The sequence below is a fragment of the Carassius carassius genome, chromosome 2 (genome assembly GCF_963082965.1).
Source record: "Carassius carassius chromosome 2, fCarCar2.1, whole genome shotgun sequence".
In the NCBI taxonomy this organism is placed as follows: domain Eukaryota; kingdom Metazoa; phylum Chordata; class Actinopteri; order Cypriniformes; family Cyprinidae; genus Carassius; species Carassius carassius.
Genome location: NC_081756.1, coordinates 39507596 through 39528017, shown reverse-complemented (window position 1 = coordinate 39528017; position 20422 = coordinate 39507596). Strand labels below are relative to the sequence as shown.

Below are 20422 nucleotides of genomic sequence, written 5' to 3'. Positions count from 1 at the left end.
TTCCACTCCACGGACTGGATGCAAGCGCTATTCCCCTCAGGTGAGTTCCTCAGTTCGGAACCCTGGGTTCCTCCAGCACTGTTGATGTCCAGCACTCGCGTACTTGCCCTTCGGTCAGCCCTGTGTGGGACTAAGTGCCTCCATTGCCCCTTTCACACTGCGATTCCAGCAAATACACGGGTAAAGTGTTCCAGCAATTGTTCCCGGGTCGCTAGATTTTGCACTTTCACACTGGCAGTGATTACCCGGAATATGTGCGTGCATTCACACACAACCCGTAAAGGTCCTGTAACGACACGTGACATCACGGCGTGACATGTAATGTACGAGTCGAAAACATTAGGCATGTTATACTTTCACTGAAGCAAGCGAACGATCCCGGCGTCAGCACGGAAAGTGAGGAACTAACTGATCTCTGCTTCATACAGTTTGCACATATTTTTTTGTGGCGAACGTTGATCTTCTTTCAAAACAGCCGGTAAAAGAGTCGTGCGATAACGTGCGTCATCACTACGACACGGCATTAGATCTGGCTTTTGTTCACACAGCGCTCATCCCGGGATTGAACCTGGCAATGTTACTAGGTCCCCAACCCGGGTTCAATGCCGGAATCAATCCCGGGACGTGTTTGCTTTCACACAGAAGGCGACCCGGCAATGTTCCGGCAATTTGCCAACGTGCCAACGTGCAGTGTGAAAGGGGCTCATGTGTTGTGATTCCCCTTTCTGGGCAATCCCACGTGTGTATGTCCACAGTAAGTCTCTTTGTAACATGTGTCTTTCCCTTGGCAAGCCCCTTGCCAGCTCTGTCATTGAAACTTCCACCCTGCGGGCTGGGTACCTCAGAGTTCATGTGTATCACCACCTTGGTTGATACCTGCCATTGTAAGTCCTCCTACGAGCAGGCAGCCTGCTATTATACGTCAAGCTGGAATATGCTACCCAGTGTATTCTGTGTTAGCTATAGGCCCTCACTCGTGCTGGCCTCAGGACAGGGTGCTATCACTCACATGGGTCACTGGAAGACAGCCATGTGGCGTTTTGTAAGGGACATCCATTCATCAGTCGCTTTCTTAAGTAACATAGAACGTGACCGACTGAAAGGGAACATCTCGGTTACGTATGTAACCCTCATTCCCTGAAGGAGGGAATGGAGACGTTACGTCACCTTGCCACATCACTGTTCCGCGGAACGGCCAGGTCACTGGGCTCGGCTCCTCAGCGAAGACTTGAGTACGAGTTGCTCGCGCTGCTCCTTATATACCCGCTCTGTGGGGCGGAGCTCGTGATGTAAATTCCACAGACCAAGTTACTTTGTGTACCATTGGCTCGTTTTGTAACCACTCGAATTTTTGATTGGGCTCTTGGGCGAGATCCCATTCGTCAGACTCTTTCTGATGTAATGTCTCCGTTCCCTGAGGGTTACATATGTAACCGAGACGTTTCTGCATATTTACACTCAGTTATGTTATACCCTAAGAAGTGAATCTTTTTACAACTTATAAAACAGAGTAATGGGCAAGTAGATAAAACAGTGAAACCCGGAGGGCGTCGGGATGGAAACACAGGATGCAGGCACATTTATACTGGAGAGAGAAACAGAGAAATCCAGAGAGACAATCACAGACAACAGATTTCATCTGGCACAATAATGGAAGACACTAAAAACGTCCTGAAACCACTTCAAGTCACATACACACAAGATCATAAACACTTTTACAAGAACAGTGTGACAAGATGCTGAATCTTTAATGTTCTTTTAATAGCTACATGCAGAGTAGGGGTGGGAATCTTAAGGTGCAAAATGAATTTGATGATTTCTTTCAATTGGTGCTATGTACTTTAAAAAAAAAAGTTTTTAAATAAAATACCAGTTATTATGAAAAAAACTGTTCTGAATGTGTAACTACCAACTCAATAAGTTGTAAATAAGAGTAAGTCATTAGTCTGATTCAGACTGAAACTGTAAAAAATCACAGACCCCACAACCCCCATCCAATCATGCAGCTTTTAAGTTTGTGTATTTATTTATTTTTATTCAGCTGAGAGATTGATCAAACGCCTTGGCATAGGTTAGAGATCACAAAAAAAATATTAATTATATAAATTATATTATCAAAAGATAAATTATATAAATTTAAGCAATGGCATTCAAGTAAAAAAATAAAAAATAAATAAAATTTAGCAGCAATATCTCATATATTGTAACTTATTCTGTAAGTTGTGCAACCTTTTCTTTCAGAGGAGAAAACTCAGCCAGTGAGCTTTAATTAGCGTCATCTTTAGTGAGCGTCATCTTTTTCTACCAGTTGTGGACTGGCGGCCACAGCATCACTTGTGCTCGCACATGCAGATGCGCGGGTCCGGTTTTTTTCCAACCCGCAGGTCCCGCTTTTATGAAATTATTTGGCCTGCCCCAGCCCGCAAATAAAGTAAATTTCTTTAATCTACGAATCTTATAGGTGAACGAATCGTTCTCGTTCAGGTAATCCACTGACTTATATTTCTCGTTCACTGAAGTTCTTCCCTCCACAGCAGTGCGTGAGTGCGGCGCTATTAGCAGCGCATGCGCAGCTCCTGAACAGCTCTGTGAACTGTTTCATCATGTCAAAGAGTTACTCAAGATGTGACAGAGCATGTGATTTGTTGAATGAAGTGGACCCATATGCCCTTCACTGAACGAGATTGAGAGATCTTCTCATTCGTGAACGAGTTGAATGAACTGATACATCTCGTTTATGAATGAAATGTATGAGTATACAGGGTCAGTGAGCCAAGCATGTAAATCTCGATCAGCAATAAGCAGATACAAAGCGCACTTATAGGTGCTGTGCAGATACGCTCGTTTTTATATTTAGCATACAGAACATAACTCCACGTTTAATCCCCGATTAATGTGAATATTATATATGAACTGTCTGATCAAACAATTAAAATGTTAATTATGCAAGAAAACCTTGTGCTTTGTTCATCTGAACAACTTATTTAAACTATTTAATGTGATTATGCACACATTTTAGTAAAGCCAAATCAGTTTTGTAAAGCCATTAATGCAGCCATCTCGCTCTAGTGCTTTTTTGCTGCGTGCATGAGGAGAAAAAACACAGACGTCCATAGGTAGGCACTGGAATCGTGCGTTGCACACACCAACATGAAGTAAGTCTCTTACAAATCTGGAACGCAGTCATTCTTTGAAGTATCGATACTAATAAATTTATGAATCGTGACGTTTTTAATTTCCGAGAATCGCGATACTTTTGAAGTATCGGTGGACCGTGCAACTCTATTTGAGAGTACCCAGTCTATATCTAAAATTATTTTAAATTTAGACTGCAAGTACAAGTCTGCTAAAATGTGAAGATGTCTGAAGATGTATAGGAACCATTACCAGAACCAATCTTGGGTCCCAACCCTAATGCAGAGATTGGTAAATCCCATAAAGGCCACACTCAGTGTTAATACATTATTTATAATACAGAATAATATATATATATATATATATATATATATATATATATATATATATATATATATATATATATATATATATATAAATATATATATTTACAATACTGAAGCCAAATTTCAGCTTTGATTTCAGTATATATTACCTTATATTTCATCCTTCAATCTTTGAACATACAGGTGCAATAAATTAGAATGTCATGGAAAAGTACAGTACACACAGACTGAAGTAGTTAAAGTCTTGGTTATTTTAATTGTGATGATTTTGGCTCACATTTAACAAAAACCCACCAATTCACTATCTCAACAAATTAGAATATGGTGACATGCCAATCAGCTAATCAAATCAAAACACCTGCAAAGGTTTCCTGAGCCTTCAAAATGGTCTTTAAGTTTGGTTCACTAGACTACACAATCATGAGGAAGACTGCTGATCTGACAGTTGTCCAGAAGGCAATCATTGACACCCTTCACAAGGAGGGTAAGCCACAAACATTCATTGCCAAAGAAGCTGGCTATTCACAGAGTTCTGTATCCAAACATGTTAACAGAAAGTTGAGTGGAAGGAAAAAGTTTGGAAGAAAAAGAATCACAACCAAGCGAGAGAACTACAGCTTTATGAGGATTGTCAAGCAAAATTGATTAAAGTATTTGAGTGAACATCACAAGGAATGGACTGTGGCTGGGGTCAAGGCATCAAGAGCCACCATACACAGATGTGTCAAGGACTTTGCTGAACCACAGACAACGTCAGAGGTGTCTTACCTGGGCTAAGGAGAATAACTGGACTGTTGCCCAGTGGTCCAAAGTCCTCTTTTCAGATGAGAGCAAGTTTTCTATTTCATTTGGAAACCAAGGTCCTAGAGTCATTTTCCAACAGGATTTGGCAACTGCTCACACTGCCAAAAGTTGGTTAAATGACCATGGTGTTGGTGTGCTTGACTGGCCAGCAAACTCACCAGACCTGAACCCCATAGAGAATCACAGCGATATCGTTTACTTGATTGCAAATTAATGCACAGACACTATTTAAACTGAACAGAGATGATATCACTGAATTCAATGGTGAACTGCCTTTAACTGTCATTTTACATTAGTGACACTGTTTTCCTAATGAATGTTGTTCAGTTGCTTTGACACAATGTATTTTGTTTAAAGTGCTATATAAATAAAGGTGACTTGACTTGACTATTGTCAAGAGGAAAATGAGAAAAAGGAGACCAAAAAATGCAGATGAGCTGAAGGCCACTGTCAAAGAAACCTGGGCTTTCATACCACCTCAGCAGTGCCACAAACTGATCACCTCCATGCCACGCCAAATTGAGGCAGTAATTAAAGCAAAAGGAGCCCCTACCAAGTATTGAATACATGTAAAATAAATGAACATGCTTTCCAGAAGGCCAACAATTTACTATATATATATATATATATATATATATATATATATATAGGTCTTATGAAGTATTCTAATTTGTTGAGATAATGAATTGGTGGGTTTTTGTTAAATGTGAGCCAAAATCATCACAATAAAAAAACCAAAGACTTAAACTACTTCAGTCTGTGTGCACTGAATTTAATACACAAGTTTCACAATTTGAGTTAAATTACTGAAATGAACTTTTCCATGACATTCTAAATTATTGAGATGCACCTGTACTACCCTCAGCTCATATTTACCTTAGACTGAACATCGGCATTGTGGTCATTTTGGAGCAGCAGGGAAGCAGATTTGGTGTCATCCTTGCGGGCTGCAATGTGCAAGGCAGGGAGACGTACTTTGCCCTTTGTATCGTTCTCTAGAAGGATGGACACCACCTGATTATGGCCTTGTTGCAGTGCAATAGCTAGAGGCGTGAAGCCATCCTGCAAAAAATTAAAAATAAAATAATAATAAATAAATAAAATAGAAAATAATGCATTTAACCTAACATCATGCCAATAATTCTGACACCACAGTATTTAGATGCTACCTGGGTATATTTTAAAGGAATAGTTCACCCAAAAATCTAAATTATGTCATTAATAACTCACCCTCATGTCGTTCCAAACCAATAAGACCTACATTTATCTTCAGAACACAGTTTAAGATATTTTAGATTTAGTCAGAGAGCTCTCAGTCCCTCCATTGAAGCTGTGTGAAAGGTTTACTGTCCATGTCCAGAAAGGTAAGAAAAACATCATCAAAGTAATCCATGTGACATCAGAGGGTCAGTTAGAATATTTTGTATCATTTTGTAGAATATTTTGCAAAAAATACATTTTGGTCCAAAAATAGCAAAAACTACAACTTTATTCAGCATTGTCTTCTCTTTCGTGTCTGTTGTGAAAGAGTTCAAAACAAAGCAGTTTGTCATATCTGGTTCGCGAACGAATCATTCGATGTAACCTGATCTTTTTGAACCAGTTCACCAAATCGAACTGAATCGTTTTAAACAGTTCACATCTTCAATACGCATTAATCCACAAATGACTTAAGCTGTTAACTTTTTTAATGTGGCTGACACTCCCTCTGAGTTAAACAAACCAATATCCTGGAGTAATTCATTTACTCAAACAGTACACTGACTGAACTGCTGTGAAGAGAGAACTGAAGATCAACACCAAGCGTTGCCAGATAATGAACGAAACATTGACTCGTTCACGAGTCAAGAACCGGTTGCATCGGTTTTCGTATCAGTAGTAGTTCTTTCGGACAGTTCGATTGAATAAACTGGTTGAAGAAAACGGTTCACCGGTTCTTTTGTGCTCGACGCACTAGCGTCATTGGCGATGATTGCCCTTGATTGAGCCTTCGGTTTACCTGGGCTCATAACATTAGCACAGAATCAGTTCAGAATCAATCACCAAAAGAACCAGTTCGGTTCAGACGCTCTGTGTGTCGCTCTGCTTCACGCTGAATCACACATGCGCAGTATCATCAGCTCCTCGGTTCTCGAATCTGACACGTCTGACAGAAACGGTTCTTGACTCGTGAACGAGTCATTATCTGGCTCGGCTCGGTGTTCATCTTCTGTTCTCTCTTCACAGCAGTTCAGTCAGTGTACTGTTTGAGTAAATGAATTACTCCGGGATATTTTTTGGTTTTAACTCAGAGGGAGTGTCAGCTATATTAAAAAAGTTAACAGCTTAAGTCATTTGTGGATTAATGAGTATTGGAGACGCGAACCGTTTAAAACGATTCAGTTCTATTTGGTGATCTGGTTCAAAAAGATCCGGTTACATCGAATGATTCGGATATGACAAACTGTTTTGTTTTGAACTCTCTCAAAACAGACACGGAAGAGAAGACAATGCTGAATAAAGTCGTAGTTTTTGCTATTTTTGGACCAAAATGTATTTTAGATGCTTCAAAAAATTCTAACTGACCCTCTGATGTCACATGGACTACTTTGATGATGTTTTTCTTACCTTTCTGGACATTGACAGTATACTGTACACACAGTTTCAATGGAGGGACTGAGAACTCTCGGACTAAATCTAAAATATCTTAAACTGTGTTCCGAAGATAAATGGAGGTCTTACAGGTTTGGAACGACATGAGAGTAAGTTATTAATAACATAATTTTGATTTTTGGGTGAACTATCCCTTTAAGGTTAAGGTTAGGCTGTAGTTTGGGGTTAGTATTTGTACAGCATTTAGGCAATCAGCACTGTGATTGACATCAGCAGAGTAATCTTTATGATCAGCTACGGGGCTTTTTATCAATTAATTGTTTTTCTTTTTTTTTTTTTTTGAGCAGCAAATCGACATATTAAAATGATTTCTTGAGAATCATATGACACTGAAGACTCTGCTAATGGCTGCTGAAAATTTAATTTTGCCACCAAATGTCATCACAGACATTTTCAAATATATTCAAATAGAACACATTATACATCAGGGAATAAAAATAAAAATCACAATAATACCGTTTTACTGATATTTAATCAAATAAATTTTGCCTTTGTGAAAATATAAAAAATCTTCCAAAACTTTGAAAAAACCAGTGTAAGTGAATGAAAAATGCAAACAGTACTAATTACAAAGCACATCTGGTTGCAATTGTAGTAAAAATCACATTACACTAAAGTTTGTCATTCTATACAATTTAACAAAATACAGAATATATACAGTACAGACCAAAAGTTTGGAAACATTACTATTTTTAATGTTTTTGAAAGAAGTGTCTTCTGTTCATCAAGCCTGCATTTATTTGATCAAAAATACAGAAAAAACAGTAATATTGTGAAATATTATTACAACTCAAAATAATAGTTTTCTATTTGAATATACGTACTTTAAAATAATAATTTATTCCTGTGATGCAAAGCTGAATTTTCAGCATCATTACTCCAGCCTTCAGTGTCACATGTAGCATCCAGTCTATCACATGATCATTTAGAAATCATTCTAATATTCTGATTTATTATGAGTGTTGGAAACAGTTCTGCTGTCTAATATATTTGATGAATAAAAGGTTAAAAAGAACTACATTTATTCAAAATAAATAAAAAATTCTAATAATATATATTCTAATAATATATTTTCTTTACTATCACTTTTTATCAATTTAACACATCCTTGCTGAATAAAAGCATTGATTTTATTTTTAAAAAAAAAAAGAAAAAAAAATTACTGACCTCAAATTACTGACCAGTAGTGTATATTGTTATTACCAAATATTTATATTTTAAAAACATAGCTTTTTTTTTTTTTTTTTTTTACTTTTTATTCATCAAAGTATCCTAAAAAAGTACCACATGTTCTGAAGAAATATTAAGCAGCAGAACTGTTTCCAACTTTGATAATGAATCATCATATTAGAATTATTTCTAAAAGATCATATGATCATGATCCTAAAAATTCAGCTTTGCATCACAGAAATAAATGATAATTTAAAGTATAATAAATTTAAAAACAATTATTTTAAATTGTAATAATATATCACAATATTACATTTTTTTCTGTATTTTTAATCAAATAAATGCAGGCATGATGAGCAGAAGAAACTTCTTTCAAAAACATTAAAAATAGTAATGTTTCCAAACTTTTGGTCTGTACTGTATATATACTAAATATAAGCGCTTGAACTTTTTACCTCTGTTGCTGTACTCTGGTTTCCACCATTCTCCAAAAGATATCGCAAAACATCTAAATGGTTTTCTTGAGAAGCCATGTACAGAGGAGTGAATCCATTCTACAAGAGCACAGATTTTAATGTTTTTTATTTTATTTTATTTATTTATTCTTGGAAAACTTTTGCAGGCATAAATGTCAAAATAGTTTCTACCTGAGATTGGGCATTAATGTCTGCTCCCCTCTTGACCAGCATCTTTACAACCTCTCCTTGTCCTGCTAGTGAAGCGATGTGGAGAGATGTATTTCCTTTCTGTGAGCCAAACAAACACATTCATAATTTTTTCAGCTTTTATTAAAATCATTTGGCACAAATGATATCAGGGATGTGCCCAAGTCCGATTACCTAATTCAGAAAGGCATGGATAATGGCTTTGTAAAAAATAAAAAATAAAATTACTCTCTATTTAGTGTCCAGATACATCCCCTACATCTTCTGTTAAATACCCATCCATATTTGGAATCAAAGGAAAATGCTTTAGAGATAAACATATACAGGCATACATACATACATAAATAGATAAATAAATTCTCCTTTTACTATTGATTAACCCTCCAAAATAGTGATGAATATGACTTTTCTCAATTCTTATGAGGGCACAATGATCTGTCCATTTTTTGTCCTCAATTCTTATGAGATCAAAAACTCTGTCCACCATTCAACACTTTTTCTTCTTTTTTTTTTGAGTGTGGAAGCTTCTACACAAAATTATAAATAAATAAATGAATGAATAAATAAATAATGTATTCCATAACAGTTAACAAGGCTTTTAATGTGCACACATGTATTAGCCTAGAGGAGCCTTTCAGCCTTCCTGCCTTTCAGCTCTTTCAGTCTGTCAGAGTAGGATAACACACCCTCAAAATTTCTATATTAAAATGACATCTGTACATGCTTGTTGTGTATAAACATGAATTGAAGCAGTAGCATAGTCTGAAATCCCAGCATGAATGTCAAGGGGACCCAACAGCATAAGACTGAAATAAGTATTGACATTCAAACTGATATATCATGATTTCATGGTTGATGACTGAAAGGTTGTGAAGTGTTATTAATTATCAAGACTATTTTAAGCTTTCAGGAAAAAGATAATCTGTGCATGGGAGCAGGTTTGATCAGCAAATACACAAAGCCATTCCTAAAAAAATCCCGGCAATTTATCTCATGGACTGCCAGTGTTGCAGAGCTAGAAGTCATTTGTATTTCAAGCAGCTTTACGTGCTTAATAGAAAAGTGATTTAAAGAGTTGCTAATTTATTTTTAAAGCACAGAATAATGTTACACTATTATTTATTTACAATATTTACAATTTATTCACAAATTATTTAAAAGTACAATTCATATTTTTCTTGAGTAACTCAACCTGGGGCGGCAGTGGCTCAGTGGTTCATGTAGGTTGTCTACAAACTGGAAGGTTGGTGGTTCAATCCCAGGCTCCACCTGACCAAGTGTTGAGGTGTCCTTGAGCAAGACACCTAACCCCAACTGCTTCTGACGAGCTGGATGGTGCCTTGAATGGCTGACACTGCAGTCGGTGTATGAATGAGTGTGTGAATGTGAGGCAACTTGTAAAGCGCTTTGGATGGCCATGTGGTCTGTTGAAAGCGCTATATAAATGCAGTCCATTTACCATTTACCTTGGTTGCAGAATCAACTGAACACCCCCTGTCCAGTAACTCCTGGATCAGCTCCATGTGTCCTTCCTTTGCTGCCAAGTGCAATGCGTTGAGGCCATTCTGTGGAGGTCACAGAGAGAAGTTAGTACTCTATTCTCAGCCAAAAGCAAACACAAAAGGGAAGCATTATTAAAAAAGATGTACAGGGGAAAGAAGACTTAAGTATATCCCCTCATCCATTTCAACAGTTTGTTTTCTGTCTTTAAGAATACTGTACAAACTTAATATATGCATATATAAATGAGAGTTAAATCTGCCAGGAGTTGTTGAATGTCAGGTTTATCCTAATAAATACAATGCGCAGCAATCGCAGTTAAAAAAAAAAGCAACATGTAGTCTAAAAAAAGTGTTTTATATTTTATTATTAATAAAATAAGGAGTGTCACAAGCTAGCAGGCGACTACTGCAGGCTACCTTAAAAGACAATCTTAAAATTACACTGACATGTGGGATCTCTTTGGGCAGCCAATCACTGACACAACCTTTGATAATACAAGATCAAAACTTTGCATCCAGATGCTCATTCCTGGTCAAAGAAATGCAAGTATCATACATTTAGCTAAATGAAACAGAGTTTTAAGCTAGACCCCGTTATAAACAGCGCTGATGGTTTTACGCAGGGGGTTCACTGACTCTTTTCATACTGTAGCTTTATTCTCTGGTTTTCCTGATGGTACCATCAAATCTCACTAATCCTTTCCCCTGTATGAGTGATTGTATGTTTGTTTGTTAGACTAGTTTGCATTAGTGTTTAGTTAATATAACTCTTGTGCACAAATTACATGAGTTTCTGATTCTGTCTTACAAATAAATGTCTCTTAACAATTCAGATTTTGCTACATGCTCTAATGCATTAATACTGTATGAAAGTATTTTCTGTTGCCACAAAAATATCCTTTCTTAGAGTTTATATGAAATTATGCTAAATGTTCATTGGACGAACAGATTAGTTGATGGCAATTTAATTCTGCTACAGTTACCACTGGCAGCTCATATAAATCATTTTAATTAATCATATTTAATTGTAATCATTCATATACATTTCCCCTTTGAGTTGAAATTTGCTACAGATTACTGGACTGCCACAAATACTGCTTTAACAAAATACTGAAAAAAATTTTTGTGCACTTTTTACTTGTACCAGTATTTTATATTGTCCTTTGAAAGTTGCCTTGCCAAAGCATTGGCAGAACCCATTTATCTTATAACATTATATGTGAACAGTAAAGTATCTGTGGTGAAGCTAGCAGAAATAGCTCTGACCATGTAAACTGAATTGCCGAGGTAAACTGTACAAAACTGTAAATAAGCAATTTAATCCACAGCACCACACCTATTTACCATGTGGTTACTGACACTGTAGAAATAGGGCATTAATTACATTTAATATTAATATCACAAAAATTTGTATAGGATACTTATATTAAATAATGAGTAAAATAAAGGCAATAAGTCACTTTTATAGAGGCTTACTAATACTATACAGTTAACTCTGTATTCAAGAATTACAGTAGCTGTTCATTAGGACAACCACAAAGATTTGAATACAGCCCAAATTTACATTGTTGGGATATTTTGTAAAGTGTAAGAATCTGTGATTTGTTAATTCTCTTTAACCTTTATTTAACTGACAAAGACAGATTTCCAATGTTTTCACTGACCAACTTAATTGTATTTTGTAAATATAAGCAAACTTTGATTTTGATGGCAGCAACATTCTCCAAAAAAGTTGGTACAGCATCAAAATTTGTTTATATTTACAAACTGTCCCAACATTTTTGGATTTGGGGTTGTAGTTCTACAAAAAAACTCAACCGCATGGTGTGGCCATATGGCAACATATTCTTTGTGTTAATTTCCTTGCCACTGTCTCTTTAAGAGAGCATTCTCCTTTTTTATTTTTTTATTTTTGGAAAAAGAAAACCTTAGTTTAGCCAATGATGTGCTTTGGATAAGTCACATGTCATGTACTTGTAATTTTTTTCTGTGTGGAGATTTTTCACAGACTGCCTTCTCTTGTCAGTAGTTGCTGAAAGCATACTGAAACATCAGTAACAAACAAGGACCAGTCCGTATTACTTCCACAAAAAAAAAAATGGATGACAACTCCTTTTGTCATCACAACATAACTCGTAGTGACCGACAGATAGGGACCTCATTTAATACAACCTGCCTTGGCCCAGACCTGTACATCCTCTTACATTGCATGCAGTTGCTGACAAACCCTTATGATTTTTTGTCTTGTATTTCATATCATAGGATAAAGTTTAGAAATATCACACAAGCAAGAGTTCTGTTTTTTACGGTGCCCGTAAGGTGACTTGTTCAGTTTACTTAGTTTTGTCGTGGCCACCAAATAATAACTCGTGGGAACATGATAATATGTCGAGATATTAATTTGTGGGAACGTTATATTAACTTGTGGGAACGTCATATTATGTTGTGGCCACGAGATCATTTTGTCGAGGTAACGACATCCTTATGTCGTGGCCTCGAGATGCTATGTTGAGGGAACAACATCCATTTCTCGTGGCCATGACTTCTTTTGTTGAGGGAACGACATGTTTTTCTCGTGGCCACGAGTTTAATGCGTAAACATACCTGCATGACCATAGCAACCCAGGATTATCAGAGATGGATTCATTAATATTTTATTTTGAATTAAGTAACTATTATATTAACCATATGCTTTGGCTACCAGGCTGTATTACATGTGATCGTCAGCATTCAAATGAAGTTTATCATAAATAAATGTTACATAAAGTGCATAATAAAATATAAAAACTTTTTTTATCCATCGTACAGTCTTGTAAGTCCATTAACTGATAGTCTTTCCCCCGTAATGTGTGTACATTATTATTATTATTATTATTATTAGCCTATTATTATTGGTTATATTTTTTTATTTTGTTTATATTCATTTTTTTCTTCAATTTCGATCTCTTTACTTAACATTCTGAATACTTTTGTAAATAATAGCGTCTGTAAATGCTAGACATTAACATAAAATGTCATAAATGCATAAAATTTAAATGCATAAATTGTATATGTATAAATAATATAATAATTTCTTAATTCAAAATAAAATATTAATGAGTCCATCTCTGATAATCCTGGGTCACGCAGGTTTGTTTACGCATTAAACTCGTGGCCACGAGAAAAACATGTCATTCCCTCAACATAAGAAGTCGTGGCCATGAGAAATGGATGTTGTTCCATCAACATAGCATCTCAAGGCCACGACATAAGGATGTCATTACCTCGACAAAATGATCTCGTGGCCACGACATATTATCATGTTCCCACGAGTTATTATGTCATGCCCACAACAAAACTACCGTATTTTTTGGACTATAAGTCGCATCAGTCCAAAAATACGTCATGGCGAGGAAAAAAAACATATATAAGTCACACCGGACTATAAGTCGCATTTATTTAGACCCAAGAGAGGGCGCTCTATGTTTTCAGTGGTAGACTACAGGAGCACTGAGCAGCATAAAGCGCCCTCTCGCGGCTGTAGACGGTAATGTTTTCTGTTAGTTCATTTCTCTTGGTTCATGTCAAATTAATTTTGATAAATAAGTCGCACCTGACTATAAGTCGCAGGACCAGCCAAACTATGAAAAAAAGTGTGACTTATAGTCCAAAAAAATATGGTAAGTAAACGAACAAGTCACCTTACGGGCACCGTAGTTTTTACCCGAATATCTGCAAAACTGCAAATGTAATATTGTTTTTATAAAACAGTTCACTAAACTAATTTATTTTGTGTTTTAGACAGTCATATCAGTATTGTTTTTGCTCCTTTCCAAGTAACACACAGCTGTGTGTTTTTTACTGATTGAATCCACGTTTTTGAACAAATCGAACAAATTTTGAACAAAAACTGAGTCAATGATTCAGTGACCCATTAATTATGACAGTCAATTACTTTGTTTTTTAATGTATCAGCAGTTTGAACTAACTGGTTAAATGAATGACTGATGCTGCATTCTATTCTGAAGGGATCATCCCTTTAAAATGGTTTGCTCTTCAGAGTAAGAGTTTCAAAAGGAAAGAAGGGTATAGAGGACAAAAAACTTTAGAACACATTTCTGCGTCATCTTGCAGAGCCAGTTAAAGAGGCGCCATTGTCAAACAATCATGGAAGCCATCAGTTGGAAGTGGAAGTGTCCATCAGTTGTTCCCTTCAAATTCCAAAGTGCCCTTTGAATTTTCCAGTTTGACTGGAACTCTAAAGCACCCCTTTAGAACCCCCAACAAAACCATTCAGGAGCTGACCCTGTTCTACATTTTGTTAAAAATACTTATAGTAAAGCTATACACATGTTTGACATAATATACAAGGATTTTATTGAGTATCTACTGGCGCTTTTCCACTGCATGGTATGGCTCGGCTCAGCATGGCATGGTAGGGCTCGGATCACTTTGCATTTCCATTGCAGTTTAGTACCATTTTAGTGTGAGCGGGATTGTAGACATGTCATTATAGTTGTGCCACCTCTACTGCCGTGACCTCCTGAAAATTTTTTCATTCCGCATCGTACCATCAAGCTCTTGCTGGATACACTGCTCTGCTATCAATGAGAGGAACATCTTCACTTCCTCAACAGACCACGAAATAGGCATTATAAAAATAAAAATAAAAAAAAAGTTACATTTGTTAGAAACTGGTACAACTCACTTTAAACCTCAGCCGAGGTGGTACTGAAAAAAGTATCAGGTACCCAGGTACTCTACACAGAGGAAACCCCCCCAAAAGTGAGACGTGCCATGCAATACCATGCAGTGCAAAAGCACCAAATAAGAAAGATAAACTTACCTGATTACAAGTGCTGATGTCTACTCCGCCCTTCAAATACTCCAGAACCTTGTCCATATTTCCTGCTCTTGCTGCTCGAAGGAAACTGGTGTTGCTGTCTGACTAGAAAAATATGAAAATTACATCATTATCACAGGTTAACATCTTTTTGTTTACATTTATTTATTTATCAGACGCTTTTGTGATTCAACAAGTGATTCATCTTAAGGAGACTATAACACAATTGCTAAGCAATACGTGCTAGAAGTTTCAAATATCTTACAGGATGGTACAAGCCAGAACAGGAAGGGATATAAGAAATAGTGAATGCATTTTTTTTTATTTAGAAGGATACAGTTCCCTTTCAATCAGGCACTTTCACATCACATCGGTGACTGAGGAGTTGAAAAATTCACCAGAGAGACCAATCTACTTCAAGTGTAAACTAAATAAGCCAGTGCACATTGGCAGGCAATCATTGCATCCATCTGCAGCTGATCACAGTGCGAGTATAAATATGCAGTAGATAAACTGCATATTAGCTTTTCACTTAGGAGCTGAGCGATATCATTATTCTGCTCCTGTCAAGCTTTAAGTGAATGGACAAGTTCAGTGCAATTTCTGGCAGTTTCTTGTGTTGGCTGAACAGCCCTACACTGGTGGTCGTTTTTCATGTGTTGAGTGGGTTGCACACATCAAGCTGCAAACTACAAATATGCTTTTCCCCCAATGAGTCTTGTTGCACAGACACTGGATTAGGATGAGAAGCAGGTCCTGCTTGTGGCACCTTACTGGCCCACTCTGACCTGGTTCCCATAACTGATGTTCCTTGTGACAGGACATGGAGCACTGTAAAAAAATTATTTAGCGGTTTATTTGTTTCAATAATTATTATTATTTTTGTTGACACAACTTGCAGTTACTGAATTTGTTCATTCAACAATTTTTTTTATAAGTTTTCAGTGTCTCAACTAGTTTGAAAGTTGACTGAACTAGATTATTTGTCCTCTCAACTTAAAAAAAAAATGTGTTGAATCAATTCAATAGCAATATCACGTTCTCAACGTCACTTATCGCGAGGTCTTGTCATTCTTGTGAAGGCCATTGCAGACAGAAGACAGTCGTCAGCCATACTGGTCAGCTTCTTCAGAAAGTTTGGAAATTTTACCAGAATACAACTTTCATAAGTAAAATATTTGTATTTGTTGGCTTAATGTGTAAAATTACATTTGTTGTCTCAGAAGTTTAAGTATGGTTTAAAGATTTGTATTTTCTGTATGTAACCCCGTATGCAAATGTTCGTTTCGAGGCACTTTAAAGCCTCAAAATATAGGCGGTTCCACAGTATTTTCCTTATAAATATTAAAACAAATATTCTTCCACGCAGTACTGAGCTGAACTTAAATGGAGAACTATAAAAATACAGTTTGGTATGTATTATTTGAGCCGAGAGCTGCGTTAGAGACCGTTCAAACAGTGCGAGAGTGTAACGGATCACTGTATGGATTCAGAACAGCGGGAATAAAAAAAAAAGGAACTTTAAACCTGACAGCGTAAAGACATCCGTAAGAATATACATCTATGAAAAATTAGGGAAAAAACAAGATTACTACTCGAACTTTCTCTTTTCTGCATGTTATTATAAGGGAAACAAATGAGCACCATAGATGAGCAACTCCCTCAGAGTTCTTTTGGAGCGCATAACTTAACGTTATACAGGTCCTTCTCAAAAAATTAGCATATTGTGATAAAGTTCATTATTTTCCATAATGTAATGATAAAAATTAAACTTTCATATATTTTAGATTCATTGCACACCAACTGAAATATTTCAGGTCTTTTATTGTTTTAATACTGATGATTTTGGCATACAGCTCATGAAAACCCAAAATTCCTATCCCAAAAAATTAACATATTTCATCCGACCAATAAAAAAGAAGTGTTTTTAATACAAAGAAAGTCAACCTTCAAATAATTATGTTCAGTTATGCACTCAATACTTGGTCGGGAATCCTTTTGCAGAAATGACTGCTTCAATGCGGCGTGGCACGGAGGCAATCAGCCTGTGACACTGCTGAGGTTTTATGGAGGCCCAGGATGCTTCGATAGCGGCCTTAAGCTCATCCAGAGTGTTGGGTCTTGCGTCTCTCAACTTTCTCTTGACAATATCCCACAGATTCTCTATGGGGTTCAGGTCAGGAGAGTTGGCAGGCCAATTGAGCAAAGTAATACCATGGTCAGTAAACCATTTACCAGTGGTTTTGGCACTGTGAGCAGGTGCCAGGTCATGCTGAAAAACGAAATCTTCATCTCCATAAAGCTTTTCAGCAGATGGAAGCATGAAGTGCTCCAAAATCTCCTAATAACTAGCTGCATTGACCCTGCCCTTGATAAAACACAGTGGACCAACACCAGCAGCTGACATAGAACCCCAGACCATCACTGACTGTGGGTACTTGACACTGGACTTCAGGCATTTTGGCATTTCCTTCTCCCCAGTCTTCCTCCAGACTCTGGCACCTTGATTTCCGAATGACATGCAAAATTTGCTTTCATCCGAAAAAAGTACTTTGGACCACTGAGCAACAGTCCAGTGCTGCTTCTCTGTAGCCCATTTCCTGCACACGCCTGTGCACAGTGGCTCTGGATGTTTCTACTCCAGACTCAGTCCACTGCTTCTGCAGGTCCCCCAAGGTCTGGAATCGGTCCTTCTCCACAATCTTCCTCAGGGTCCGGTCACCTCTTTTCGTTGTGCAGCTTTTTTTGCCACACTTTTTCCTTCCCACAGACTTCCCACTGAGGTGCCTTGATACAGCACTCTGGGAACAGCCTATTCGTTCAGAAATTTCTTTCTGTGTCTTACCCTCTCGCTTGAGGGTGTCAATGATGGCCTTCTGGACAGCAGTCAGGTCGGCAGTCTTACCCATGATTGCGGTTTTGAGTAATGAACCAGGCTGGGAGTTTTTAAAAGCCTCAGGAATCTTTTGCAGGTGTTTAGAGTTAATTAGTTGATTCAGATGATTAGGTTAATAGCTCGTTTAGAGAACCTTTTCATGATATGCTAATTTTTTGAGATAGGAATTTTGGGTTTTCATGAGCTGTATGCCAAAATCATCAGTATTAAAACAATAAAAGACCTGAAATATTTCAGTTGGTGTGCAATGAATCTAAAATATATGAAAGTTTAATTTTTATCATTACATTATGGAAAATAATGAACTTTATCACAATATGCTAATCTTTTGAGAAGGACCTGTATTTGATATCGCTGACATAAGCTTGGTTCAGATGAAGTTCTGAAGCATTACAAACTTTTCTTTCAGTTTTCTGAAGTGACGTTAGTCATTCAAGTGCCTCACCAAACCCAGTGTAATGTTTGTTTTTATACAATCTATGGTGAATATACGGTCATAAGTAAATTACATACGTTCAAAACTATACATTTTAGAATAAAAGTAATAATAGCATAGCTATATCTTGTATAAATATTTTACAGTGTTTTAACATGTTTCTGTATTTTTCATGTTTATGATATTTTGGAATGACTGAAGATCAGCGCAGAATTAAATAATCTTGTGGATGGACCTCAGCAAGTCCTTTTGCAGTTGTATCCATCAAAATCCTATCCAGACATAATGGAAATGACATTCACAATGTAGAGTGAATCTATAAGCTTTACGATTGTAAGGCATATTTTAAAGCTTCCTTTAGTTTTTATTAAAGCACACAGTATTGGAGCAGAAATTTATCAAGGACATGACTGTTGGGATTACGGTTGTGGATGACCAAACTGAGCACCATCAGTCTGCAGTGATGTGGTCCAGGTAATAGAAGAAGAAATCTCGGTGATCTGATGTTGTGACACATTGTGGGGTTGTGTACTGTGTTAGACTATCTGGGACTTGTCACAGAAAGAAACTCATTCAGGTTTAGAACAACTTTAGGTTTAGTAAATAACAATTATCTTTCTTTTTCTTTTTTTGGGTGAACCCTTTACGAAAATGTAGATATTTGCATTGTAAAATAGCTTCAAAATTTAGAGAACATAATTTGACATTATTTTCCCTTCAGTTTTATTCCATGAATTTTCTATAATTGGTATTTAAAAGGTATTTATAAAATTTTGAATTTATCTTCATAAAACCAGCAGAAACCCTGTTTATGGACATCGCCATTCTTCATTATTTTGCTGAATACTGTTGTGAATCCTGAGAAATGTTCAGTGCTGGCATATTGGCTATTAGCAACTTTGCTAAAAGGATTAGTTCACCCAAAAATGAGAATTAGGCCATGTTTTACTCATCCTCAAGGCATACTATGTGTATATGATTTTCTTCTTTCAGATGAATCCAATCTGAGTTGAATTAAAAATTGTCCTGGCTCTTCCAAGTTATTTAATGGCAGTAGACAGGTTTTTTTTTCTCAGCAGTCCAAAAAATAGTCAAATAAAATGCACCCATCCATCAATAAAATGTGCCTCACATGGCTCTGGGGGGTGAATAAAGGCTTCCTGTAGCAAGCTGATGCGTTTTTGTAAGAAAAGTATCCATATTTAAAACGTTATAAACACTTTTTTCTCTCTTCCATTGACTATCATACGTGCAAGCCTAATTTCGTGATTCTACTTTGCGGATTGTTGTCTCTCCTCTGCCTCTTCCGTGTTCGTCACTAATCACTGGTGCATGCATAACCCCTAAGTCCTACTTCATCCACCGGGAACGGTTCTCACGAAAGTGAGAGAAAAGTGTTTAAATATGTTTTAAATAACATATTTGTCTTACAAAAACACATGGATTCACTACAGGAGGCCCTTATTCACCCCTCGGAGCATTGTGAGGGACTTTTTATTATGAATTGATGCACTTTATTTGACTACTTTTGGACTGTTGAAAAAAACACCAACCTATTGCCATTATAAAGCTTGGAAGAGCAAGAATAGTTTTTAATATAATCCAATTAGATTAGTCTGAAAGAAGAAAGTCATACACACCTACAATGCCACGAGGGTGAGTAAAACTGATTTTTTTGGGTTAACTAACCCTTTCACACTTGGTTCACTTGCCTGGTCCGAACCCGAGTTCGGTTGCTCCCCCCCTCCCCCTGCCCCTGCTGGACTGTGTTTATATTATAATATTTGAGTCCGAACCGCGGTTCGCTTGCGTCATTAAGCCAGCAGCTGTTTACCCCATTGCTTGGTAATGACAGCGCAGAAGAAGGTGGCAAATGCATAACATTACTCTCTGCACTTTTATGTATTACGTTTTTGAACTGTTCGTTTTGTTTATAAAGCTTCGGTACATAACGGCACTTACTGAAAATGCTCTAAAGAACGTTGAAGGCGAACATAAATGAGATGTACAGCTC

The 20422-nt window shown here is 36.9% G+C and overlaps 1 protein-coding gene across 1 annotated transcript in view; it reads right to left on the bottom strand.

The window, feature by feature from the left end:
- The window catches only part of LOC132099029 (ankyrin-2-like), a 130364-nt gene that overhangs the window by 95595 nt on the left and 14347 nt on the right, over nt 1-20422 (bottom strand). The window contains 5 exon segments of the mRNA XM_059505404.1: nt 5142-5327; nt 8543-8641; nt 8735-8833; nt 10219-10317; nt 15080-15181. Of these exon segments, the coding sequence (XP_059361387.1) occupies nt 5142-5327; nt 8543-8641; nt 8735-8833; nt 10219-10317; nt 15080-15181 (585 nt within the window).